The sequence below is a fragment of the Rhinoderma darwinii genome, chromosome 2 (genome assembly GCF_050947455.1).
Source record: "Rhinoderma darwinii isolate aRhiDar2 chromosome 2, aRhiDar2.hap1, whole genome shotgun sequence".
Classification (NCBI taxonomy): Eukaryota; Metazoa; Chordata; class Amphibia; order Anura; family Rhinodermatidae; genus Rhinoderma; species Rhinoderma darwinii.
Window position 1 is genome coordinate 431,827,828 of NC_134688.1, and position 27,770 is coordinate 431,855,597.

The 27,770-nt window shown below is 42.7% G+C and overlaps 1 protein-coding gene across 1 annotated transcript in view; it reads left to right on the plus strand.

Moving 5' to 3' along the window:
• Positions 1 to 27,770, plus strand: part of VEGFD (vascular endothelial growth factor D) — a 56,967-nt gene that overhangs the window by 17,991 nt on the left and 11,206 nt on the right. Inside the window, exons 3-4 of the mRNA XM_075850887.1 lie at positions 4,384 to 4,574; positions 8,208 to 8,353. Coding sequence (XP_075707002.1) covers positions 4,384 to 4,574; positions 8,208 to 8,353 — 337 coding nt within the window. The remainder of the gene's footprint in view (positions 1 to 4,383; positions 4,575 to 8,207; positions 8,354 to 27,770) is intronic.

Consider the following 27,770-nt stretch of genomic DNA (forward strand, 5'->3'; position numbering starts at 1 on the left):
ACAGAACATCGTAAGACCCATTGCAAGGAATGGGCAGATGTTTGCCGACGTATTGGAGCCGTCTTTTCAGGCGTAATTTGAGACGTAAAACGCCTCCATTACGTCTGAAAAGAGGTCGTGTGCACATACCCTAACATGTCACAATGCAGGGCTGTTGTCACTGCAGCTCGAACTACTATGATATCTACAGCATTATAGAGTTAAATTTAGGCTGGGTTCACACGACCTATTTTCAGACGTAAAGGAGGCGTATTATGCCTCGTTTTACGTCTGAAAATAGGGCTACAATACGTCAGCAAACATCTGCCCATTCATTTGAATGGGTTTGCCGACGTACTGTGCAGACGACCTGTAATTTACGCGTCGTCGTTTGACTGCCTCGGCAAAGAAGTGCAGGACACTTCTTTGCAACGTAATTTGAGCCGTTCTTCATTGAAGTCAATGAAGAGCAGCTCAAGATCACAGGCGTCAAAGACGCCTCGCATAATACGAGGAGCAGCATTTACGTCTGAAACGAGGCAGCTGTTTTCTCCTGAAAACAGTCTGTCTTTTCAGACATAAAAGCCTCTCATCGTGTGCACATACCCTTACAGAGTAAAGAAATAAATATAAACTCATAATGTCTCCCAAAAGACTTGTAACATATTTTGTGTTTTGAAATTCAAATAAAATATTAAAAATAAATATATATAAATATAAGACAATGGCAATCGTATTAAAACTCAATAAAATCAATTAATATTAAAAGTTAAATTGTGAAAAACTGCCTTTTTTTTATTTAGCCCTAATAACTTTATAAAAGAAGGAACTACTTCTATAAAAATTTAACTTAAAAAGTCCAATTTTTTTTATAGAAATAAAAACACAAAAATGCCAAAATATAAATGTTATAGCCACTAAAGCAGCATATACGAAGATTCTCTAAACTGTGTTGTCATTAAAGAGGATCTGTTCAATCTTCTGACATGTCTGTTTTAGAAAGGCACCAATTTTATAAATGTCCTGATTGCTTCCACTTTTCACTGTATTCTCCATATGGAGTTGTAACACACATTGCTGAATACAACTATTTAAGCATGGCTTGGTGATGAATTTAGAGCAGGCTAAAAATAACACCAGGTTATATCTGAAATTGTTAGTAAATGAGTCAAACTCCATGCAATTCCGAATCTACATGTAACTTGGATAAAAATGGCGCATGGACTTCAAACGCTATATTTTTCAATTTATTACAGAAAAATGGCATAAATACATGGATAAATCTGCCTTATTGTTTACATATAAATGCACAATGCACAGGTATGTTTCCATATGCAGGGATGTAGCTAGATGAATTCTGGCGAGCATGTGCCCAGGGTGCTAGGTGCCGAGGGGGGGCGCCAACAAGTCGCTCTGCCTTGGCAAGGGCTAGTGCAGCAAACCAAATCTGTGCCCTGAGTGAAGGAAAGCTTACCTACGGCTCTGCCATATGTACTAACTGTGCCTATAGGTAAACCAGCCCTGATGAGATGTATGTAGACAAACAATCCCATTACCCTAAGGCGCCATGCACACGAATGTATTTTTGTGGCCGCGGGTGAATTGCGGCCTCATTCATTTCAATGGACCCATGCACACGACCGTGCATTGCCCAGGAGCTTGGACCGCATAAAGAACGGACATGTCTTATTACGGCCGTGTTTTATGGTCCAGGCTCATAGAAATGAATGCACGTGGCCATGTGTCCGGTCCGCGATTTGCGGGCGGCTCGAGGGTGACACTCCGCGGCCGTCCGAGCCGCAAATCACGGCCGTGCACACCACTACGGTCATGTGCATGAGACATTACTCAGAGTACAGTATATTATCAATCCAGAAATAAATAAAAAAACATAAAATCCCTAAACTATACCTGAAGACCCCATCTCCTCATCCTTTTATATGTCATTATCATACAATGTTAATAGCTAAAGAAATAGATGCAGATGAATATACATTACAAGGAATAATACTACGTTAATCAAATGCATGCCCTACATAAAGTTACTCCCAGCAGCATGTCCATATGTTGTATGAAGTTGTATTATTTTGCATTATGTACTTTTTTGGCTCAAGAAGCAAGTTACATGGTAAACATACTAAAATATATATTAATTCTTTAATCTCATGTGTTGGCTTGTTTTCTAAAGTTTTAGCTATAAGCATATCAATAAATGTTAATATGGTCTTAAACATTATCTTATATTTCTGTGTAGTGATTCCAAATGCATGGAAAAGAATATAAATTGGGTAAAACTGCCAGACCTTTACATCATATTTGGCCTAAATTTAGTTATAACTGAACTTGGAAAAAATCCTTTAAATCTGCTTTCCCCATTGTTAGGGCACGTTCAGATGTGGCGGAATTGCTATGGAATTGCGCTGCGGACAGTCCGCAGGGTACTTCTGCTGCGGCCGTTTTTTTCATTTCTTTCTATACATTTTTAGGAAAGTTAGTTCAGACGTTGCAGAAAATTACTTTGCGGAAATCAGGCTGCGGTGCAGATTTTTCGCTCCGCAGCATGCTCATGATGTTGCGGAGAAGAAACAGAATTTCACTGCGGATTTCAGCCTTTGCAATGCAAAAACTGAAATCTGTGGCAAGTCTGCTGTGATATCTGCAACGTCTTTATTACCTGTCAAATATGCAAATGTTGGCGCAGATTCGTTGCGTAATTGCCCCAAATCTGCACCAACATTTGCAGCGGTAAAATTCTGCCAAGTCTTAACGTGCCCTTAAGATATATGAGCAAAAGCACTTATACACACAGACGCAGCTAGCAAATGACTGACTGGACAAGGGGAGGTCAAATATATGTATGAGTATACATTTAATAAAATTATATATACAGCTTTTCCCATTTCGAAGGCCCTGTTCACACAGAGATTTTTGCAGGCAGAAAATTTTGATCTGACTGCACGCCGTTTGCCACGTTTTGTGCGCCATTTTTCGCCCGCAGCCATTGAGCACCACGGGCAAAAACACAGCGAAAAACGCTTTCTCTGCCGCCCATTGATGTCAATGGGAGGTCAGAGACGTAAACGCCCATACATAGGGCACGTTACTTCTTCTTCCCGCAAGCCGGTTTTACTGCTCGTGGGAAAAAAACGCCTCCGCCTCCCATTGAAATCAATGGGAGGCATTTTTTGGCCGTTTTTTGGCGCATTTTCCAGACGCGGTTTCTGCATCTAAAAACATGTAAATAAACCATCCGTGTGAACTGGGCCTTAGACTCCCACATACAGAAGAACGAACGGGGGTCATGTGACCCATGTTTTGCCTTACAATTCTGGGCAGTGAAGGCCATAATAAGGAAGAGAAGAAGGGGATAACTCCACTTATCAGACATACTGTATCCTATGTACACTATATATCTACTGAATAACATTTTTGTTTCATTTGTTACATGTACTATAAGTCTGTAAAAGAGAAATCATGTGTTTTATTTTTTTATGTTGTAGCTATGAAATTTGTTTCTAATTATGGTCTGTACAGACAGTGCAGGAGGATGTGTGTGCTTTATGGCAGACCAGAGTGTGGCAGGGGAGCTGAATATATATCTATGTGTAGACTGTTCCCATCCTGTCACATCTGGGCCTCTAGCAGTGCAATAGAGCTGTCAGCTGTCATTAAATCCTTCCTCTAATGATGAGATAACTCTGTTCCAGTCCACACAGCAAAGCTGAAAAGTGAGCTTAAAAAAAAACCAGGAAATATCAGCTTACTGTGTGTGCTTCAGTGGTCAGTGTGAAAACTGCAACTTTTTGGTGTCTTTCAGTGCAAACTAGTCTATCCAAGAGCATATGGGAGTGTCTCAGACTACCAAAATACAGTGTGCTTTAAACGGTTATTCCCATCTTATGAAGTGATTGCATATCGCTAGAATATGCCATCCCTTTATGATCCTGGGGGTCTGACCAATGGGACCCCCACCGATACTGAGAATGAATAGGGCCGGTTGCAGTCGGGTGGCTGGGATTGCAGGGAAAACATACGAGGATACACAGTACAAAATCAGTGCTGCGACGCCTTGACTCTTAGGATTGGTGGGGGGTCCCAGAGATTGGATACCCACTGATTATAAAGTGATGGCATTTCTTAGCGATATGCCATCACTTTTATAGAATGTGAATAACCCTTTAAATGCTATGGAAACCTTTGGTGAGATTTTTTTTTTAATGTAATGTATATATTTGGTTCTAATCAGCAGTTTTCTAAGATATATTTATTAAAAATTAGCCCTTACGGATAACTGAGTATAACTATTTATTTTTCTGATGTCCCGTAACTTTTTGAATAGAAGTATTATTCGAAGCATAGCCTCTATTTTAGCTTCCATGTATAACATTATCTATCTATATACAGTTATTGATGAGGAGTGGCAGAAGACACAGTGCATGCCCAGAGAAACCTGTGTGGATGTTGGAAAGGACCTTGGCACAGTTACCAGCACATTCTTCAAGCCACCCTGTGTTTCAGTGTACAGATGCGGAGGTTGCTGCAATGAAGAGGGTGTCACCTGCTTGAATACCAGCACTTCTTATGTTTTGAAATCGGTAAATACAATTTCCTTAAACCTGCCGCCAGCATGCATGCCACCAGCCAAAAATTAAAAGGTGACTACTTAATCTTTATGTGCACCAAATGAGTGTAAAACATGGTATCATGTTTTTTTTTTACACCGGCAATATTGTCCGAAAAAACAAGCGCCGATCAATGAGACAGCTCGTTCATTGGCGCTCATTTGCACCTTTCACAAGGATCTTTGTATGGGGACAAGCGATTGTCACCACAGGGCAATGATCAAGAACGAGCGTTCATATGAATGCTCGTTTGCCCAATAATTTACCTGTGTAAAAGGCCAACGATCCACCGATAAACAAGCAAACACTAGATTAAATGACCTTTTGTCATGAACAAATACACAGTAAACAGTGAGGTCCCTGTTCTTTCCAAACCTCTGTCCCTACCTACTTGTACGACCCGACCTAAACGACAAGGCACGACTGGGCGGCGTTCCCTATACTGGTACCACTGAAACTGACAAACAGATAAGACAGAGACAGTACGAAATAACAAAGGGTCACCTGGGAAGTACACGGAGGGAGAGGCAGGGCAATTGCGCCGCGGACAAGTCCGGGCGCAAAAGGCGGAGTCAGGTAGGCAGGGTCAAATCGGGAGAGTGCGGAAAAAACAAAAGTCAGAAGGCAAAGAAAATTCAGGAGTCCAGCCGAGGCCAGGTCACAAGAAGTCAAAAAGCATGTCACTCAGGGGAGTCTGAAACAAGGGAAAGCACCAGGCAAGGAAACTCTAATTACAGACAAAGACCAATTATCCCAGGCTGAACTAAATAAGGAGAGGGCGGGAGATCAGGAACACCAGCCAGGCTTTGATTGGCCTGAGCTCCTATTGGCTGCAGTCTGCTAGACCGGGCGACGCCCGAGTGAGTAACTCTCGATGTCCTGGACACCGAGGGAGCCGCAGGCAGAGAGTATGTGACACCTGTATGCATGTTTCAGATAGATCAGAGTATAACTTATAGGACTATAACAGTGGTGCTCAACCTGACATATTGTGGGGACCTAAATTGCGAAACTGGATTCCATCACAGTCAGAAACACAGAACAGTTTAAAGGCCCTTTTACTCAGCCAATTATCAGGCAAATGAGCATTCATATGAACACTCGTTCCCAATCATTGAAATTTCTATATTAACACAACATGCCCTCCTCTAAACCAAGGTGGAATAGAAAATCTTGGGGTGATTTATATGTAATTGCCGCACATGATATAGCGGATTACTATACATTCTTTAATTTTGTTAGCTAGCAGCACACAATAGCAGTGTTTTATTCATGAATACTGTATCCTAAGAAATTGTCTTTGCCCTATTTTTATCTTGGAAATTTGGCAACACATAAAAGTTAACATATTACAGTCTCATTTCCTACGAGAGGTCACAAGATTAAGTACAGACCTCTAAAGCTTCTTCCAAATCCAAAATGTGTAATAGGGGAAATGTGTTTTATGTATACAAATTTTTTTATATCACGTTCCAAGGTACAGATGTATATTCTCTTTTAAACACTGACAATGAGAACTATTCAAATGTACCTAAAACACTGACCTCAAAAATAATTCATTCTTGGGAATTCAGTCTTCAGTCCTGTGGACTTTTCAGGCATGAAAGATTTGGTGCGAAGCAGTCTGTTGTGTTACTCTGTATGCAGGAAATTAGACAACTAAGTCATTTATAAATATTCTTTTAACTAAAAAGTCAAATTCGTTATTTTAGAAATATCTTGACATATCTTCATTTAAATGTTTATATAAGTATTGGTCAGTTTTCAGGTTCCCCCCATAAGAGATCCATCAGAAAATGTTTTTGGAAGTGAGTAATATGTGTTATTTTAGTATGTTTACCCAATCATTGGGTAACGGGCCGATTATCAGTCAAACGCTCGTTCTCGATCATTGCTCTGTGTAAACATGGCAACGATCAGCCGATGAATGAGCAAACTCTCCTTCATCGGCTGATTGAATAGTTTCTACAGCTGAAAATATTATCATTGTCGGCAGCACATCTCCCTGTGTAAACAGGGAGACGTGCATCCAACATGATAGAAATGTATGGGGACGAGTGTTCGTAGTAACGGGCGCTCCTCCACATACATTACTGATAACAGCTCCTTGTCAAAAGAGCAAACGAGCGCCGATCAACGAGCTGTCTGGTTGATCGGCGCTTGTTGTTACGGCCAAAATTGCCCAGTGTAAAAGGAACCTTAAACTTTGGTGTTGCTAAAGATCTCTGAAAATGCAACGGACAGTAAGTAAATCAAACAAGTAAATCTGTGATAAAGAGGTTGTATGAGATTAGAAAATAGGATCTGCGTTATTTTGCCAGCGGCAGCGTCACTCTTGTCCATGGGCAGATTAGGCAGTTGCCTAGGATACCATTGAGGAGGGGTGCAATTTATGAATTTTATTTTTTCTACAAGCAATTTATTTTTATTTATTTTTTACCAATCAGTGTATAAGAACACTAGGAATTGGTGGGGAAAAGTATAACAGCCATCCTTCTGAACTTCAGGGACCTAGAATGGGGGAGGGGCTTTCTAAAACCACAACCTTAGGGACTGAGGGAGCTTGTCCTGCCACTGCTCTGTGGTACTATTTTGCTGAATAATCTTAAAAACTTCCCCCCGCTCAGAGAAAACCTGCTCCCACCCACACTCCTCTATGTGAGCCATTATTTCACTGTCCACTGGGTATACAGTGAGCTGAAAGGCAGAAATGGTAAAAAAAACAAACATGCCCGATCCTCTATGCAGCCACTATATCAGAATGCCCAGTTTTTATGGCGCTGTGGAATAAAATCCTTTAACATTTGTCTTAAAAAGGGGTTGTTAGGCTCTGAAAAGATATGGTACAATGGCCAGACAAAACCTTGCATCATTTTCAAGTAGAATTATGTTTTTGTTTTTTTGGGTACTCTAATAAAGGTTGTGACCATGTCTTAATGTACAGTGAAACCTCTCCAAAAGACCACCTCTTTGAGAAGACCACCGCTTTATCTAGACCAGATTTCCTGTAAAAGATTTCAGTTACTTCATATACTATGCATACTGGACATGTTCTTTGAGAGGACAACCCCTCTAGAAGACCAATTTTTAGCTCAATTTCAGTGGTTATCTAATAGAGGTTTCACTGTATCTCTTCCTATATGTTTGTATTTTTAAACTAATTGAATAATAGAGTGCTTGGTTAAGGTTTACTGGTCATTTAATGAAAGCCTCGGACATCTAATTACTTTGCACTCTACAGTTAAAGAGGTTGTCCCATCACTGATAACCGCTTGAATATGAGTCTCTCCCGCCTCCGGAAGCTCATTCTCCCTGCAGCGGCGTGTACTGGGGACATGTAGTATTACATGCAGCCATTAAAATTAATGGAGATCCATGTTAGACATGTGCATCCCACGTCAACTAGAGCAAAAGCTGCTGCTTGGTTCATAGAGGAACCCTCACCGATGACCTCTATATGCCCTAATCGCTCATATGGACAGGGGTTGTACTAATGCAACAACACTTTTAAGCACAGCTTTTTTTTATGTTCAGAGTAACGACAGTAGTATATTTTTACCCTCTCATACTGCACCCTTGATAACTCTTCTATAATTTTTCCATTAGGTTTTTCAAATTTCTGTGCCTTTGACTCAAGCACCAGAGCCCATAACGATCAAAGTTGCTAATCACACAAGCTGCAAATGTTCGTCCACTGGCTCTCGTCATCCACCTACCATTATTCGTAGATCAGTGCGCTATACAGAATATGGGTAATTATTACTTGATATATTCAGTTTCTTGTCTATTTCTAACTATTAATAGTGCGTAAAAAACTCAGGAAACACTTTATCAAACCCATTTTAAAGGGTGACTGAGTCAGTGTCTGGCATTCATTATGCTTCGTACGGAACATTTATTTTAAGAGCTGATAAAATGCTGCCATTATATTTTCCACTTCAATAACATTCTTGTAGATAAGAGCTGTTACATTTTTTGAAAATGGAGTATGGGGGACTGTCCTTGTATTTGTTGTTGATACTTTTTGATATGTTTTTTTATATTGCATTTACCCATTAACATATAGAATACATAGACAAAGGTATGATTACTTCTGATTGTTCATTGTTCTCTACTGGAACATCACTAAATATGGAGTAGAATGGCAGGAATGAACTGATCTACCGAAAGATATTCAATAACTATATCACGTCATGTACCATTAATTACCTGTGACATTTTTTTGCAGCACATATAGGCACTTCTGATAGTACTGGCATTGTAGAGTGGAAAAGTTAAATAAACTAGTTTAAAAGGAGCAGTAAACTTTTGACAATTCTTTTTTATTTTTTTAGAAAGGATTGTCAGTGTTAAGTGCAATGTGTGAGGAAACCTGGCAGGAACTGTTCAATTCCACTGTAGTGCCGTCACGTGTAACAAAATGGCGCCAAGCGCCTTCCTACCAACTCTGATAGTTCCAGCTCTTGGGCAGACTCTCTTGCTCTCCCCAGCCTCATCTTTCAACCGTTTCCAGAGCTGCCTCTAGCTGTCAGGATGCGGTGCCACATACCAGAGCTCTTTCTGGTGGCCAGCGTGAGTAACTACCTTCAAATTAGAAGACCTCCCTCTGATTTCACATGATTCAATTGGACTGCCTATATGAGCCTCTTTCTGAGCACCAAGAGGTGCCAGAGGATTAGGTCCCATCCTGACTTCAGCAATCTTGTTTTTGTACCTCTGATTTTCTATTTGTGTACCTGACCTTGACTTGTGACTCCATCTCGGAAACATTGACTGTGACCTTGAACTCAGCTTATTTTTACCTATTTTCTTAAATCTTGATTCGGCATTGCAGACTCATACACCATCTGCCCGTCTGCAACTAGCCACATTAAGGGGGCAGTTAGAGGGCCACGACATGCAGGTTCCCGGCAGCTAAGTCCATACCGCTAAAGGTGTTCCCTGGCGAACAATAGGGAGACTGTTAGACTCCGTGATTCAACAATGCCAGAACTAACCCTAAACTGGCCAAAAGGAAACCAGTACGTCCTGCTAGGTTCGTGATAATTCAGGAGATGTGCTCATTGAATTAAATGGGCTTTCTCTGTAATGCATGGACAAGCAGGGTCCTGCACAGTTTGAGAAGCTCTTTGTGGACGCTCTCGATTCTAACTAAAAGATGTGGGTTTTCTAAACCTGACAACCCCATTAAAACCTACGATATACTGTGTATTTCTAAAAAAGACAACTGATCACTGTCGATGTCAACAGTACATAGAGATTGAACTAGGCTTATCTAGTTAGCTCGGATCAATATGACATTAACAGAAGAAAATATGAAACAAAAACAGCTTCAGGCTTTGTTCACACTTGCGTAATGGTTTCTGTCTATTATGGAAACCACAATAAATAGCTAAATCCGTCAGGCAATGGATACTACCAGCGCCGATGGACCCCATTGACGTACAATGGGGTCCACCTGGTTCCGCCTAGGTGTCCGTCATTTTGTATCGCTGTTTTGCCCCTTAAATATGATGGAATTTGCAAGTGGGGCTACGAATGGAGCCTCTAATGCAGATATGAACATAGCCTTACTTTGCTCAGCCTGTCTTTAGAAAAACAAATAGTCGGAGCTCCACCTACAACCTAATCTAGAGATCCCTGTATCCAATACTTGTCCCACGGGTCCCACACCACTTTGAACCTGTCCAGTTCATTGTCAATAGAGGCCGTCATATGTTCCATTGTACGTATTTCCCTAATTCTAGTTACTAAGTCGATTTGAGAGGGTGGGGTTGTCTGTCTCCATTTCCAAGCTATCAACGTCTTAGCGGCAGTGAGAAAGTGTCGAAAAAGTCGAGCTGGTGATTTCCCCAAAGACCTAGGGGGAACATTCAGGAGGTAATGAAGAGGATCTAAGGGAATATCCTGCTGCAACACCGCCAATGCCAGGTTCTTAACTTCCAACCAATACTGTTGTACCAGTGAACAGCTCCAGAAAATATGGAACAGATCCCCTCTCTGACTTCTACAACGCCAGCAATCCGACGGAATACCCGGATTGAAGCTATGCAGAAAGGCAGGGGTATGGTACCAAAACATAAGGATTTTATATTGGTTTTCCTTATATGCAGTGCAGATGGAGGTTTTAGCTGCTTGCGACCAAATAATCTGCCACAATGAGAGAGGGATGGATTTATTCAGTAAGGCCTCCCACTTCAACATGTATCTATGCCCAGGCAGAGGGGAACCCTCCGGGGATAGCAGTATTGCATAAATGGCTGAAATAAGCCCCCTAGTGGTGGTAGCATACCGACATAACCTTTCGAAGCTTGTAGGTGCAGTGACCCTCGTGGATCTGAAAGTTTGCTGCATGTAATGTCTGATCTGAAGATAGTGAAAAAATGCAGAGGAGGGAACATTATGATGTCTTTGAAAGTATGAAAATGGGTGAAGCTCTTGCGTGTGGGGATGAACCATATCAGCCAGGTGAAATACCTCAATTCCCGTCCACAATCGGACTATTCGGGGGGTAGTGCCCCCCGGAATAGTGGGAGTGTAGAGTATCGAAGTCAAGGGCGGGCAACCCGACGCCAAATGAAAGCGGTTTTTACAGGTTTCCCACACCTCCCTTTGAAATCTCATGGGACCCAATAAAGATGCAGTCGGCATTACCAGTGGGTCGCCCCATAACAGGGAGTTTGGGTGAACCGGGGCCATCCATAGCTTCTCTATTTCGGTTCATTTATTGTACGCCCTTATAGACACCCAACTGGGTATGCGACGGAGGTGTGCCGCCCAGTAGTACTTCAGCACATCAGGGACCGATAGCCCACCTGCAGATCGACCCGATAATAAAACTGATTTCGGAATTCGATGTCTGCCGGAGTGCCATATGAACCTGAGGATAGAAGACTGCATGGCCCGCAATTCCTTCATAGGTACTGCTACCGGCAAAGTCTCAAAATAGTACAGTAATTTAGGGAGCAAGGTCATTTTGACCGCTGCTATGCGCCCAAAAAATGACATGGGAAGAGGATCCCACCTGGCCAACAGCTGACGTAGTTCTACAAACAAAGAGGGGAAATTAGCCTTGTAAACCGACATATAGGAGGGGGTGAGTTGAACTCCTAAGTAGGTCAAGGAGGTTTCCTTCCAGTTGTAGGTGTAGTTATGTTTGAGGAGCAGGAGCTCCTGGTGTGGGACATTAAGAGGGAGCGCTTCTGTTTTAGATGTATTAGTTTTATACCCGGACAGCCTCCCATACCTACGGAGAACTGTAGTAAGGTTAGGAAGGGAGGTATGAGGTTTAGTGATAGTCAAGAGGACGTCATCTGCAAACAGGGAAACCTTGAACTCTTTATCTTGTATCTGGACCCCCGCTATATCGCTGGATTTCCGTATTTGAGCTGCTAAGGGTTCGATGCATAGCACAAATAAAAGTGGGGATAGGGGACACCCCTGATGTGTACCATTCCAGATTTGAAACGGAGGGGAGGTGGAGTGTGGGAGTTTAATTGCCGCCGTCGGTTTGGAGTAGAGACCACGCAGCGCTGTCAAATAAGGGCCCGAAATCCCAAATGAATTTAGAGTTTCGAACATAAATGGCCATCCCAAGTGGTCAAACGCCTTCTCTGCATCTAGACTAAGAAGGATCGCCGATTCCTTTTGCTTTTGGAGGGCATCAATGAGATCAAGGGTCCTTCGTGTGTTGTCTCCTCCTTGCCTAAGAGGCACAAAGCCCACTTGGTCTTTGTGAATCAAAGAAGGGAGCCAAACATTGAGTCTATTAGCTAAAAGACGGGAGAAATTTTTTAGATCCGAATTCAGAAGAGCTATGGGTCTGTAATTGGAGCACTCTGCATGGTCTTTACCCGGTTTAGGGATCAGCGTGATGTGAGAATGCAGAAATGTTTGAGGGATGGGAGAACCCTGTAGGAATTCATTAAATAACGAAGCCATCCGTGGAACCAAGATCTCCGCAAAGGTCTTATAGTACCCATATGTAAAGCCATCTGGTCCAGGGGCCTTACCACTAGGGAGGTCCTTCAATATATCAAACAATTCCTCCGCAGAGATCGGGGCATTCAGGGATGAAAGCTCCTCATCTTTCAGTCTAGGGAGAGATAGGCTTGCAGCGTTTCCCTCCGGCGAGCCGGATCAGGTGGTAAGGTATTCGGCAGCTGGTATAAGGATTTATAATAGTCATGAAAAAGTGTGGCTATCGTGTCTGGGGGATGCTGGAGTATGCCCGCCTTATCCCGAACCGCCTGTGGAGTTCGAGCAGTCGCCTGATCTCGCAATAGTCTGGCCAGAAGCGAGTGCGCCTTATTACCTTTGTCATAATATTTCCTTTTCGTGTATAGTAATGACTTTTCTACCCCCTTCATAGCTAAGTCCTTGAGTCGTGCTCTAGCCTCTATCAATTTCCGTAGTGTCGGGACCGCCGGTTTAATCCCCATTTCTCTCTCCAACTTAGCAATTGTCCGATGGAGAGCCAACCGCTTGGCCCTAGAGTCTCTTTTCAATCTAGATCCCATTACTATGCATTGCCCCCTCATCACCGCCTTATGCGCCTCCCAAAGAGTGGATACAGAAGGAACCGATCCCTCATTAAGTGCATAAAATTCCCGCATATGTCCGGCCACGCTGTCCCTAAGCTCAAAAAAGATTTGTGTAGGGGCAGGTGAACAAAGTACTCTTTGTAATTTAATATTTTTGTAATGTAAAGAACCGAAATGATAGAAATATCTTTTGAAGTTTTTTTCTTCTTTAAAACGGTCATTCCATCTTGGAATTTATGGCATATCCACATGATATGCCATAAATGTTCTGATAGATCTGGTTCCCACCTCTGTGACCTGGATCTACCTTTACAATGGGGCCCCCTGACCTCCCATCCACCTTCTCTTGTTCTAGCTGCTTTCCGGACCCTGACTGACATGGAAGTCAGAAGTACGGAAAAAGCCGACCTCTCTTAGCTACGCTGTTTCTGTAGCTTGCGAGTTATGAAAAGTGCATAGCTCGCCGTGATAAGTTCTTTCAGCAACTTCAACTCACCTATATGGGAGTTATGAAACAGCGTAGCTCAGCAAACTAGGAGGGATCCGCGTCTATCAGACTTTTATCACATATCCTGTGGATTTGCCCTAAATGTCCAAGATGGGAAATCTCCTTTAATTATAAACAAATTAAAGAATGGGAGCAATATATTGCTTTGTACAAACCCAAAAAATGACATTAAAAAAAATTAACAAACCTACTTTCCTGTGCAGAATCTGAAATCTGGCCAGAGTCCAGCTGTAGATATGCAAAATATCTAACATGATATATACAGATAACAGCACGACACGCTAAGAATTTAGACAAGGACCAAATATTGATATTGAAAAGTAATAAACAATGTTTCTAAAAATACAAGACAAAACCAAAAGCGAGCAACAAATATGAAAGATATTACAACGTTGTATAAAGTAGGTGACTATCCAAAAGTTTTATTTGAAAATTTCAAAAATTCTTTTGCTTATTGCCATAGCGTGATCTAAAATCTACGAGACGTCTGCAAAATGTAACAAAATGTGACAGAGAGATGCGTGTCTAATGAAACTGCTTACACAATAAGCAAAAATTCCTGACAAAATAAAGCAGGGGCATTATTGTCTGCATTCCTCAACACATGTGTTACCGTGATTCACCAAGGGGGGTCTGCAGTCTTTTTTCTTTCCCTCCTTCAGTTAAGGGTTTTATGAGGTAAATAAAAATTAATTCAATATGAGGAGTAGTTAAAATAGTTATGTATGACGACATGAGGTTATGGTTCTGTCAGGTGTGTCACCACATTGTTCTCATTTTGTCCCCGGGCAGGCAAATGTGTGGAGCCATGGTTAGACCATGATTTCTGCACGTGTGAGCAGTGGGGACAAAGGAATGATAAACATGAATATTTCCAAGCCGTCTGTTTCCTATTAACTTATTCTGTTTTACTCTGATCTCCTGCAATGTAAAATTACACAAGACTGGGTCCAAATAAAATGAGATCCGTCTCGGAGGTGAATTAACGCTGACAATAAAATATATGTAGTAAAATCATGCACAAAATGCAATAATATGAGGTCTGTTGTGCTATAATATGTAATATAAGGCATAGCTCATGTCTGGTAGTGGTTTGGGTAGAATCCATTGTTATTTTTACCTATCATAATAAAAAAAAACCTCAATGTTTGTGCAAAGTTGCTTTAACCTCTTAATACCGAAGGTATTTTAAACCTTGACCCTTTTGTGACCAAGAGTCATTGATGCTCCTGTGTCCAGGTGAAATTTTCGATTTCTGATAAGCACTTCTTTAAATGATAATATCTTTGCAACCGCTCTGAATATCACAACTATTTTTACTTTATTTTTTTACAAGACTTATGAGGCTTTCATTTTTTAGATTAGTTTAATCAATTCCACGTTTTTATTTTTATTATGAGAAGACAAATCACTAAAAATGTGAGAAAAAAACACTTTTTGTATTTTTTTCTATATATTTATCTATATTATGTATATATATATATATATATATATATATATATATATATATATATATACATATACACAGGGTGGGATTCAAATTTTCAACTACAGGTTCCCTGTTTATTCGGAAGAATGCTGTATATATGTACTGAGCTTGGTTGTGGGGCTGTATTTATGTACTGAGATTTGTTCTGGTGCTGTATATATGTACTAAGCTTTGTTGTGGAGCTGTATATATCTACTGGGCGTTACCCTGTAGATCGGGCCCCCTGTGGCGTTCCCTGTAGATAAGGGCTCCTATACAGTCCCCTGTAGTTAGTTCCCTATATAGTATGCTGTAGTTCTCGTTCCCTGTATAGTCCCCTATGTAGTGCCCTATAGTGCCCACAGTAGAAGGAAAAAAAAATCATGTGCCTCGCCAGGGCAGCGCTAGTCAACTCTATTGTATCCGCGTCCTAAGGACGTGGATACAATTGAGTGCAGGGGACCGGACCGGTTCCGGCTTCCCGCTTCACCCGGTTCTGCGAACCGGCTGTCATTTTAACAACTGGTTTGGGAGAACCGGGGCGAACCGGTCGGATCCCACCCCTGTATATATATATATATATATATATATATATATATACACACTGTTGCAGCTCTGTAACAATTAGTCTTCTCTCTCCGTCACCCCGGATCGCTGTCAGCGGAGAGTGAAAGAAAGGGCAGTTAACAACGGATCAATTGTCAGTTTTTCATGGCTGTTTGCATCAATGTGTCTCAATCTTTGAATCCATTTCCCAGCCATCTGGCCAGTTTAAACCGCCATTTGCCATCCATTTTTCATGGCCATTAAAAAAAAATGGATGAATTTTATTAGTTAGGGTTTCTTGTCCTAGCCACCTGAAAACACTGTGCCCATGCAGATAGTGATGCAATACCACTGTAGATAGTGCCACATTGACCACCTTAGATAGTGCCAGTGCCCACATAGATAGTGCCCACTGCAAATAGTGCCACAGTGCCCACATAGTGCCACAGTTCCCACATAGTGCCACACACAGTGTTGATAGCGCCACAGTGTCCTCTGTAGGTAGTGCCCATATAATGCCACAGTGCCCGAGTAGATAGAGCCACACCCCCTGCAGATAGCACCACACCCCCTGTAGATAGTGCCACCCCCTGTAGATATCTCCATCCCCATATAGATAGCAACAGCCCCCTGTAGATAGCAACATCCCCCCTGTAGATAGCAACATCCCGCCTGTAGATAGCAACATCCCGCCTGCAGATAGCACCATCCCCCTGTAGATAGCAGCATTCCCCCTATAGATAACAACATCCTTCCTGTAGATAGCACCACCCCCCTGCAGATAGCGCCACACCCGATGTAGATTTCACTATTCCCCTTGAAGATAGCAACATCCCCCATGCAGATAGCACCCCCCCCCCCCCCACCACTGGCCGTAAATAGCTTTCCTTTCTTGTAGATAGCAACACTGTAGCTCCCTGTAGGAGTGGAATCCCTCTGGCCGGGTTTTCCGCTCCTAGAGGGAGCCCCTAATGTCTCGGCCCATTTCTAGACAGTGACGTCAGGGGTTAACTCTAAAAGCAGAATCCCTTGCCACAGCGGGGATTCCGCTCCAGGAGTTGCCCCTGACGTCACTGTCCATATATGGATAGTGACGCTAGGGGCTTCTCCAGTAGCGGAATCCCCAGCCATGTTGTTGGCCGCGGATTTCGCTCCTAGAGAGAGCCCCTAACATCACTGTCCAAATGGACAGTGACGTCAGGGGCTCTCCCTAGAAGTGCATTCCCCGGCCAGTGCAATTTGACACAGGGAATTCCGCTCCTAGAGGGAGCACCTGATTTCCCTGTCCATATATATACAGTGACATCAGGGGTTAACTCTAAAAGCGGAATCCATTGCCAGAGCGGGGATTCCGCTCCAGGAGTTGCCCCTGACGTCACTGTCCATATATGGATAGTGACGCCAGGGGCTTTTCCAGTAGCGGAATCTCCAGCCAGATTGTTGGCCGGGGATTTTGCTCCTAGAGAGGGCCCCTAACATCACTGTCCAACTCTCTAGAAGTGGAATCCCCGGCCACTGCAATTTGACACTGGAGATTCCGCTCCTAGATGGAGCCCCTGATGTCTCTGTCCATATATAGACAGTGACGTCGTGGGTTATGTAACGGCGCGGGGTGTGGACCCACTGGGCCGTGCCGGTTAGTGGGATAGCAGCTGGCCAAACAGGTACAGTACAAAGTCTATAGCCCAGAAAGGGTACCTGAGGCAATGTAGACAGTAGCGGTGATTCAGGCTGAAGATAAGGCTGCGGCAGTAGACGGACACCTGGCGGGGTGTGACACAGTAGATGCAGCGGAAGACACAACTCGACTTCAACTCTAGATGGCACAGAGGCATGGTAGTACGGGATACAGGGTTCAGGCAGCAGAAACGGGTAACACTGGGAACTGGAAAACACTAGGAGACCATTTGCAAGACAAACTTTAGGTACACAACAACGCTCAGGCAATGATCAAGAGGGCAGAGCTCTTTTTATAGTCCAGCAGCATTCTAGACTGATTGCAGACTTCCTGCAAATGTGCACGCACCGGCCCTTCAAGGCCGTGCACGCGCGCGCGTGCGCCATGCAGCAGACCGTCTCAAATCCAGGAAGTGAGTGCCGGCGTCTCACAGGAGGGAGACTCCGCATAGAACTCACTTGTCCATGGCCGTGGCCGTCGGAGGGTAAGTCAGAACGAGTCAGCAGGTCTCTAAACAGTAGTAAGAACTTCAGAGATAAGGTCATGTGACCTTATGTCTTAAGGTCCTTTTGCAGGGCATACACAATGCAATTTTGTTACGGTTTTTGCCGCGATTCGTGGGAAAATCGTGACAAAAACGCTACAAAACTGCATTGTACTTTGGGCGGCCATGGGTCCCCCGGCCACCCAAAACGCCCTAATGATGATACGCCATTGGTCTACAGGGGGTTGTGTTTGGCGCTATCTACAGAGGGGCTGTATTCTGGGGCTTTCAGAGCCCTGGCAGAAATGAGAGTGCAGCGCTGCTCACACTGAAGCAGCACTGAACTCATTAAACCCTGTTCCAGGGTGCCAACGTTTATATACGTGACAACTGCACAGGGCATCGGCAGTGAAGGAGTTAATGACTAAGCAATTTTTTACGTTTTTTCCATCAACGCATTCAAAGTGCCAATTCTTTTTTATTTTTCAGTTGACATAGCTGTATAAGAACTTGTTTTTTGCGGGAAAAGTTGTAATTTTTAATAGCACCATTTTGGGGTACATATAATTTATTGATTAACTTTTTACACATTTTTATAGTCTTTTATGTTTTACTACTTTTACACAGTAAAAGCACATATTTTTCAAAATTATTTGTTTTTGTGTTGCCATATTTTAAGAGCCGTAACTTTTCTATTTTTCAACCGATACAGCTGTATGAGGGTTTTTATTTTTATGGGAAGACTTGTAGTTTTTATTGGTACCATTTTGGAGTACATGCGACTTTTTGATCACTTCTTATCAAATTTTTTTGAAGGCAGGATGAACAGAAAACAGCAATTCTGGCATTGTTTTCTATTTTATTTTTTACGGTGTTCACCGTGCGGTTTGAATAACATAATTGGTTTTATAGTTGGGGTCGTTACCGACGCAGCGATACCAAATATGTGTAACTTTTTTACTTTTTTTTTTATAATAAAGCATTTTGTAAGAGGGAAAAGTGTTTTTTTTCATTTTCTTGACTTGGGATTTTTATTTATTTATTATAAACTTTATTAAACTTTTTTATTTTAGTCCCACTAGGGGACTTCACTATGTGATCATTTGAATGCTTTTGTAATACACTGCAATACTTCTGTATTGCAGTGTATTATGCCTGTCAGTATAAAACTGACAGCAAATGTTAGGCCATGCCTTTGGCAGGCATCTGAGAGGCATTTACTAAAGGCAGACCTGGGGGCATTTGTTGGGCCCCCGGCTGCCTTAGAAAGCATCGGCACCCCGCTATTGCATCGCTATTGACCATGGCATCTGAGGGGTTAAACATGATCAGATACCTCTGCTGTTGGTCTTGAATCCCGAGGCTGTTGGTAACAGCCTGGGCTTCATGAACAGAGCGCCCAATTCGGGTGCTACATCTTCTGAAGTGCCACTGTGAAAAGGCGACGCTTCAGAAGAGCTACCCTGAACAGCTGCGGTAAAAACACTATAAGGCGGTTGTTAAGGGGTTAACCACTGAAAATATCATTAAAGCGATCAAAATATTAACAGAATGACTGTGACACACGTAGGGTCAAGTATGAAAAGTTAGCATTAGTAAAAACCATGGGGCGGCCTACAATAATCAACCTAATTTAATCGGGTTCACTAAAAGTATAGGTAACAAAGTGTATGCAATCCCTAGTTCAGTTAAGCCTAACAGGAGACCTGGAGCCGCATGTAGCCATCATGTGCCTGGTTTGTGGCTCCCAGAGGGAGGAAAATTCATATGGTGCAGCAGCCTTCCTAAAGGATAATAATCAAGCAGGAGCTCTCTTGTACACTCAGTTCTCTAGAATTACTCCAGTGCTACCCTGTTTTTTTCCTCTGTTATGGGGCATTGTGGTATTTTTCCCATCTACAAAAGTTGTGTCATATGTATGTTTATTTATGTATGGGTTTTTGTATATGCCTATAGTCCGTGTTCCCTCCATATGTATTTTGCCAGATAATCTGTTTTGGAAGTTTTTTTTTTCTTCGAAACCTTTTTCTTAGCTTTATAAAATATATGCAAAAAATGCTGGCCACAAATATATCTGTGTAAAACAGTCATATATGTATGTGTGCCTACCCTTTGACCCAGCCTTGACTGAATGTGATGCCCCCACAATCTGTTGAGTTGACCAACAATGACCTTGGTTGTCATCAGCGTCGGACTGGCCCACCGGAGGATCCTCTGGTGTGCTCAGGCAGCGAACGTCTTTTATCTGACAGCGGAGCAGAGAGACATATTCTCTCTGCCCCGCTGCTTACTCCTGGCGGCACAGGCCCACTCATGCCCGGTGGCGTCACTAGCAACGGGGGCCCTGGTGCTAGCGACTGCAACATTCATCTGTATCTGCATCCTCAGGACGCAGATACAATTGAATACTATAGGCTACAGGCCACTTTAGGCCTGCAGCCTATATGGTGCTAGGAAGAATCCCTGCACAGGCCGGCGTGATGACATCATTGCATCACGCTGGCCTATGCAAGGGTCCCGTCTCGGCATCTTGACGCTGTGGAGCAGCTCTGTCCGTCGTGGGAACGGGGCTAGGTAAGTACAATTTTTTCGGTGTTTGTGGGGCTGTGTGGCACTATATACAGTGGGAGGCTGTTTAGCACTGTCTACAGGGGGGCTGAGTGGCACTGCCTACAGGGGACTGAGTGGCACTCTCTACACGGGGGGCTGTGTGGCACTGTCTACAGTTGGAGGGGGCTGTGTGGCACTATACAGTGGAGGGCTGTGTAGCACTATATACAAGGGGGGGGTCTGTGTGGTACTATGTACAAGGGGGGACTGAGTGGCACAGTCTACAGTGGGGGCTGTGTTGCACTGTCTACACTGGGGGCTGTGTGGCACTATCTACAGTGGGGGCTGTGTGGCACTATCTACAGTGGGGAGCTGTGTGGCACAATCTACAGTGTGGGGCTGTGTGGCACTATATACATTTGGGCTGTGTGGCACTATCTACAAGAGGGGGGCTGTTTAGCACTATGTACAAGGGGTGGCTGAGTTGCACTGTCTACGGGGGGCTGTGTGGCACTATATACAGGGGGGGCTGTGTGGCTCTATATACAGTGGGAGGGTGTGTAGAACGACGTACAAGGGGGGACTGTGGGCACTGTCTACAGGTGGACTGTGTGACACTGTCTACAGTTGGGGACTTCGTGGCACTATATACAGTGGGGGGCTGTGTAGCACTATGTACAAGGGGTCTGTGTGGTACTGTGTAGAAGGGGGGACTGAGTAGCACTGTCTACAGGGGGGAATTGGTGGCACTGTCTACAGGGGGGGCTGTGTGGCACTGTCTACAGTGGGGGCTGAGTGGCACTGTTTATAGTGGGGGCTGTGTGGCACTATCTACAGTGGGGGCTGTGTGGCACTATCTACAGTGGGGGCTGTGTGGCACTATCTACAGTGGGGGCTGTGTGGCACTATCTACAAGAGGGGAGGCTGTGTGGCACTATCTGCAAGAAGGGGCTGTGTGGCACTATCTACAAAAGGCGGCTGTGTGTGGCACTATCTACCAGAGGCGGCTGTGTGTGGCACTATCTACCAGAGGGGGCTGTTTTTGGCACCATCTACCAGTGGGGGCTGTGTGTGACACTATCTACCAGAGGGCACTGTGTGTCGCATTATTACTGTGTGGGGCCTAAAGGGGGGTACTATTATGTTGTGTGGCACCGAGGGGGCATTATTTCCATCTGGGACATAAATGCTGAGGTTTTTATAGGGGGTGGGGAGGTGCTAGAAAAGCGAGAAGCCAAAGATGTTTGTGTTGCAAATTCTGCAGAGGCGATTCATAGTCGGGAGAATGTGTCAGGGCAATCTGGGCTGGATGAAGAAGAAAAGGAGAAGTGAGCAACTCCAAATTGAGAAGACGTCACCGGTGAGTCACTGAATTTCTTTGTATTGTATTAAAAAAGTTTTCCCATATTAGACATTTATCGCATGTCCACAGGAAATGCCCAAAAAAATTAATCTATTTTTTTAGTATGGTTGTTATGGAAACAGCCGAGCTGCTCTTGTTTCCATAACTCCTATTGAACAGAATAGAGAGAGCTGGATTCTGCGGCCAGTTCTAAATATAGGTGCGGGTCCCAGAGCTGGAATCTGCATATATCAGACATTTTGGGCATTTCCTGTGGTTATGCCATAATTGTCTAAGATGGGAAAACTCCTTCAAGTTACAGTGAAGGAAATAAGTATTTGATCCCTTGCTGATTTTGTAAGTTTGCCCACTGTCAAAGACATGAACAGTCTAGAATTTTTAGGCTAGGTTAGTGAGAGATAGATTATCTAAAAAAAAAAAATAAGAAAATCACATAGTCAAAATTATATATATTTATTTGCATTGTGCACAGAGAAATAAGTATTTGATCCCTTTGGCAAACAAGACTTAATACTTGGTGGCAAAACCCTTGTTGGCAAGCACAGCAGTCAGACGTTTTTTGTAGTTGATGATGAGGTTTGCACACATGTTAGACTCCTCTTTGCAGATCATCTGTAAATCATTAAGATTTCGAGGCTGTCGCTTGGCAACTCGGATCTTCAGCTCCCTCCATAAGTTTTCGATGGGATTAAGGTCTGGAGACTGGCTAGGCCACTCCATGACCTTAATGTGCTTCTTTTTGAGCCACTTCTTTGTTGCCTTGGCTGAATGTTTCGGGTCATTGTCGTGCTGGAAGACCCAGCCACGAGCCATTTTTAATGTCCTGGTGGAGGGAAGGAGGTTGTCACTCAGGATTTGACGGTACATGGCTCCATCCATTCTCCCATTGATGCGGTGAAGTAGTCCTGTGCCCTTAGCAGAGAAACACCCCCAAAACATAATGTTTGCACCTCCATGCTTGACAGTGGGGACGGTGTTCTTTGGGTCATAGGCAACATTTCTCTTCCTCCAAACATGGCGAGTTGAGTTAATGCCAAAGAGCTCAATTTTAGTCTCATCTGACCACAGCACCTTCTCCCAATCACTCTCAGAATCATCCAGATGTTCATTTGCAAACTTCAGACGGGCCTATACATGTGCCTTCTTGAGCAGGGGGACCTTGCGGGCACTGCAGGATTTTAATCCATTACGGCGTAATGTGTTACCAATGGTTTTCTTGGTGACTGTGGTCCCAGCTGCCTTGAGATCATTAACAAGTTCCCCCCGTGTAGTTTTCGGCTGAGCTCTCACCTTCCTCAGGATCAAGGATACCCCACGAGGTGAGATTTTGCATGGAGCCCCAGATCGATGTCGATTGACAGTCATTTTGTATGTCTTCCATTTTCTTACTATTGCACCAACAGTTGTCTCCTTCTCACCCAGCGTCTTACTTATGGTTTTGTAGCCCATTCCAGCCTTGTGCAGGTCTATGATCTTGTCCCTGACATCCTTAGAAAGCTCTTTGGTCTTGCCCATGTTGTAGAGGTTAGAGTCAGACTGATTAATTGAGTCTGTGGACAGGAGTCTTTTATACAGGTGACCATTTAAGACAGCTGTCTTTAATGCAGGCACCAAGTTGATTTGGAGCGTGTAACTGGTCTGGAGGAGGCTGAACTCTTAATGGTTGGTAGGGGATCAAATACTTATTTCTCTGTGCACAATGCAAATAAATATATGTAATTGACTATGTGATTTTCTTTTTTTTTTTTCTTTCTATAATCTATCTCTCACTGGTAAAATTAACCTAGCCTAAAAATTCTAGACTGTTCATGACTTTGACAGTGGGCAAACTTACAAAATCAGCAAGGGATCAAATACTTATTTCCTTCACTGTATATGGTCTGCAGAGCGTTTGTGTAGGACTGGTGTCTACCACTATATGGTCACTAGGTAGTGGTAATATTGGTCTTTGGTTTACTACACACGTTTTACTACACAATTACGAGTGGTTGCATTAGATCTATATAGCTGACGGGTGGGAACCAAGAATTATTTCCTCTGGCGGGCCCATTGTACTCCAGTCCGACACTGGTTGTCATGTTCAACATCACTAACCATCACGGCTAAATTGAAAAGTGACCGGGAGACGTGGACAACTTTACAAAATTTTAGAAAGTATTACAAATTACAAGATGGTGATATTTAAAATATATTTTAATAAAAAGATGTAAACTGGGTGTAGCAGGTAGCAGGAGCACCCAGCCACTTGTGTCTGAGGGCCACAAATGCCACTCTGCCAAATAAGACGACACCAGTATTTTGAATGGAACAAGGCAGGTGAGGTCCTTGTTATGGATTTGAATTGGAACCCAGAAGCTGCAGGTTTTATATCACTGTGGACTTTAGCTTGGACATCACTATTACACCTGTTCTGTTACATTATGACTGTTCTGCATCCAGGGCCGGGCAGTAATCTCTTACCTCACATGTAGATTCTCCTCCAACACAGGATGTTGAAAGAAGGGCCCTACTTTCATTCTCTGAGGATCCCTCTCTAAATTGAATATTTTTTTTTACCCTTTTCCACCAGGTCTCTGCCAGGTTTGGAATTAAACACCTGCTGTATGGCAGGCAGAAACATTAATGGTGAGCCACAGGCTGCACTGTCGTCCATGAGAGGATTTTCTCTGTCTAAATACTGTACCTCAATAGTATTCTCCTTCACAGTCATAATATAGCCTATCAATGGCGGATCATCATAGGGCATTTTGGGTGGCCGCCCGAGGATTCCGGGGGGCCCATGGCCACCCAAAGTATAATGTAGTTTTGCCGTGATTTTGCTGCGAATCGCGGCAAAAACCACAACAAAACGGCATTGTATATGTCCTGCAAAAGGACCTTTAGACATAAGGCCTCATCTCTGAAGTTCTTACTACTGTTTAGAGACCTGCTGGTCACATGACCGCAGCTCCATGAGCAGCAGCAAGACTCCACAGAGAAGACTGAGGTGAGCTGCTATGTAAGTATAAGGGGATGGATTTGTTTAAGGGGTCTGTATTTAGGGGGTCTGGTGTGGGGACTGTATTTAGGGGGTCTGGTTTGGGGACTGTATTTAGGGGGTTTGGTGTGTATTTAGGAAATTTGATGTCTGTATTAGTTTAAGGGGTCTGGGGTCTGTATTTAGGTGGTCTGAGGTCTGTATCAGTTTAAGGGGTTTAGGGTCTGTATATTTAGGGGTCTGTTTTAGTTTAAGGGGTCTGTATTTAGGGGTCTGTATTAGTTTGACGTCTGGGGTCTGTATTAGTTTGTGGGGTCTATTTAGGGGGCCTGTTCTAGGGCCTGTATTAGTTTAGGGGTCTTTACTAAGGGGTCTGTATTTGGGGGTCTGGTCTGGGATGTGTATTAGATGAGGGATTCTGGTCTGGGGTCTGTATTACTTAAGGGAGTCAAGTCTGTGGTCATTATTAGTGTAGGGGGTCAGGTCAGGGGTCTGTATTTAGGATGTCTGTATTAATTTGAGGTCTGGGATCTGTATTTAGGGGGTCTGTATTTAGGGGTCTGTATTAGTTTATGGGCTCTGTATTTAGGGGGCCTGGTCTAGGGTCTGTATTAGTTTATGGGTCTTTATTAAGGGGTCTGTATTAGTTTAGGGGGTCTGGTCTTGGGTCTGTATTAAGGGAGTCAGGTCTGGGGTCATTATTAGTGTAGAGGGTCGGGTCTGGGGTCTGAATTTAGGGGTCCTGTCTGAGGTCTGTATTTATTTAGGGTGCTTGTTCTGGGGGTCTGTATTTGTTTAGGGGTGTCTGATCTGGGTTCTGTTCTTAGTCATGGCAAGAAAGATAATGATGGGAGTAGTTTTCTTTTCTTCTCCATCTGACGCAGACCGTTATGGTGACTTCTCTTGAATCGCTTCTGCAGCCATTTCCAGCCTCTATAGAAACACACAAATTTATACACCAAGGCCCAGGATCATACATTAAAGGGGTTGTCTGGGCACAGACCGGTTTTTATACTGATGACCTATCGATGTGCCCGGACAACCCCTTTAACTCAGACTAATAAATTTGGAACCCAGACTAGATCATAGAATAAATACAGACCCAGACCTTCTAAACTATTGCAGTCCCCAGAGGGTGTTTGAGACTCCATTATATGCTCGAAAATCAGCTGTTAAGGCCGCTATGCAAATACCAGTGATTGGAAAGGTTCAGCAAATAAGGAGTGGCTAACAAAGAGCGAATAGGTAAGATGGGATTACGTGGATTAAACATGATATCATTATGTATTTATTTTGCACGTAATAATTCTATATTAATTTAGTTGAATCGAAATTGGATATTAATATGAACATATAGGGAGGGGAAAACTGAAACACACAGCCATAATGATACTCGTACATACATGAGAAACATAACACGGTATAATATCAAACAGTTAGAAACATTAACATGGAGAAGAATGAAAATGTTAAAAAAAGAATTGAAGGAAAAAAGTTTATTCGTGTAAATGTATAACAGAGTTACAAAATGTTGGTTATTTGGGAAAAGTACCTATCAGATTTGTGTATTTAAGTAGACCGATCAATTAATCATGGACTACAGATCGTGGCGATATAGCGTGTTAGACCAATCCATTGTCCGACATCTAGAGCAAGTTAGTATATCACTTGATTTTACTGATATTTATTTTTCTACTGATACGGCACATTCCTGTACATGAGTGCGAGTTTTATTATTTGGTTATTGTATCATTATATTTTTGGGGATTTATAATCTGCGTTCATAAAAATGTGGTGCACCTGTTGTATACATGAATAAATAAATAATAAATCAGATCTCCAAACGGAAGGAGTATTTTATCTTATTTAATTCATTTGGAAACCGTTGCTTGTAACTAAGCTTAAAAGAAATATATATAACAGAGTCTTATTATGTTCATGTATTTGATATATATGAATTCAGTGTTAGGTAAATATTTTAGGAGTATAGATACTGATTGTCATGTCTTTAATAACATCGAGAGTCAGATATGATATTTTAGAAGACCTTAAATCCATGTATAGCAAAAATTATAAGCAGAAAAGAACAATAACGCAACCCATTCCCATTGTCAGGAGGATGTGTCCCTACACAGTGTTATAATGTCAGCGATGGTTGGAGACTGTCACTATGTAGGGACACAGCCCTTTGACAAGGGGAATCGTAACAACCATTTGTCAATACTCACACAAAAACGTGGTGTTCACTATAGACATGGCGGTGGGGAAGGGGGGCCCAAGTTTGTGGAACAGCCCATGGCCTATGGTCTACTTAATCCGCTACTGATGCCTGTACATTCTAAGTAGAAAAAAAAATTGAAAAGGTTGAATTTTTTTCCCAGTAGTTACTTGAAAATGGTGTAAAAACAATGACAATAAGCAAATGTTTTTTAAATACACATTATTAAATAAACTCCACTAAACGATACATAACTTGAACATATTTGGTATCCTCGTATCTGTAACAAACCATACAACACAGTGAATTATAAAATAATACGCTTCCTTATGTATAGGTCAAAATGTCATCTTAAAGAACTACAGCTCGGTTTGTAAGAGACAAGACCTCATACAGCTATGTTGATGAAAAATTTAAAAAAAGTAATAGCTGCGATGTCTATGAATGTAGGAAGGGGAAAACAAAATAACTCTTCTAGCTATCTAAACAACAGCACCTACATTTGCATCAGTATAAGGATTATATTCTTTGGTAGAAATGACAAAAATATATTGATGCCATTAAACCTCTTAATGACCGGGCCTGAAAGGGTATTAATGACCAGCTAAATTTTTCAGTTTTTACCTCTCTGCATTTCAGCAGCCATAACTTTTTTATTTTTTCATTGACGTGGCCATATGTTTTATGCGGGAGAAATGGTATTATTTTTTTTCATAGTTTGGGGATAGAAAAAAAATATTTTTATGGTGTGAATATAAGAAAAAGCGATACTCAGCATAGTTTTTCTTGTTTATTTTTTATCTTGTTTCACACTAAATAACCCGTGTGATTAAT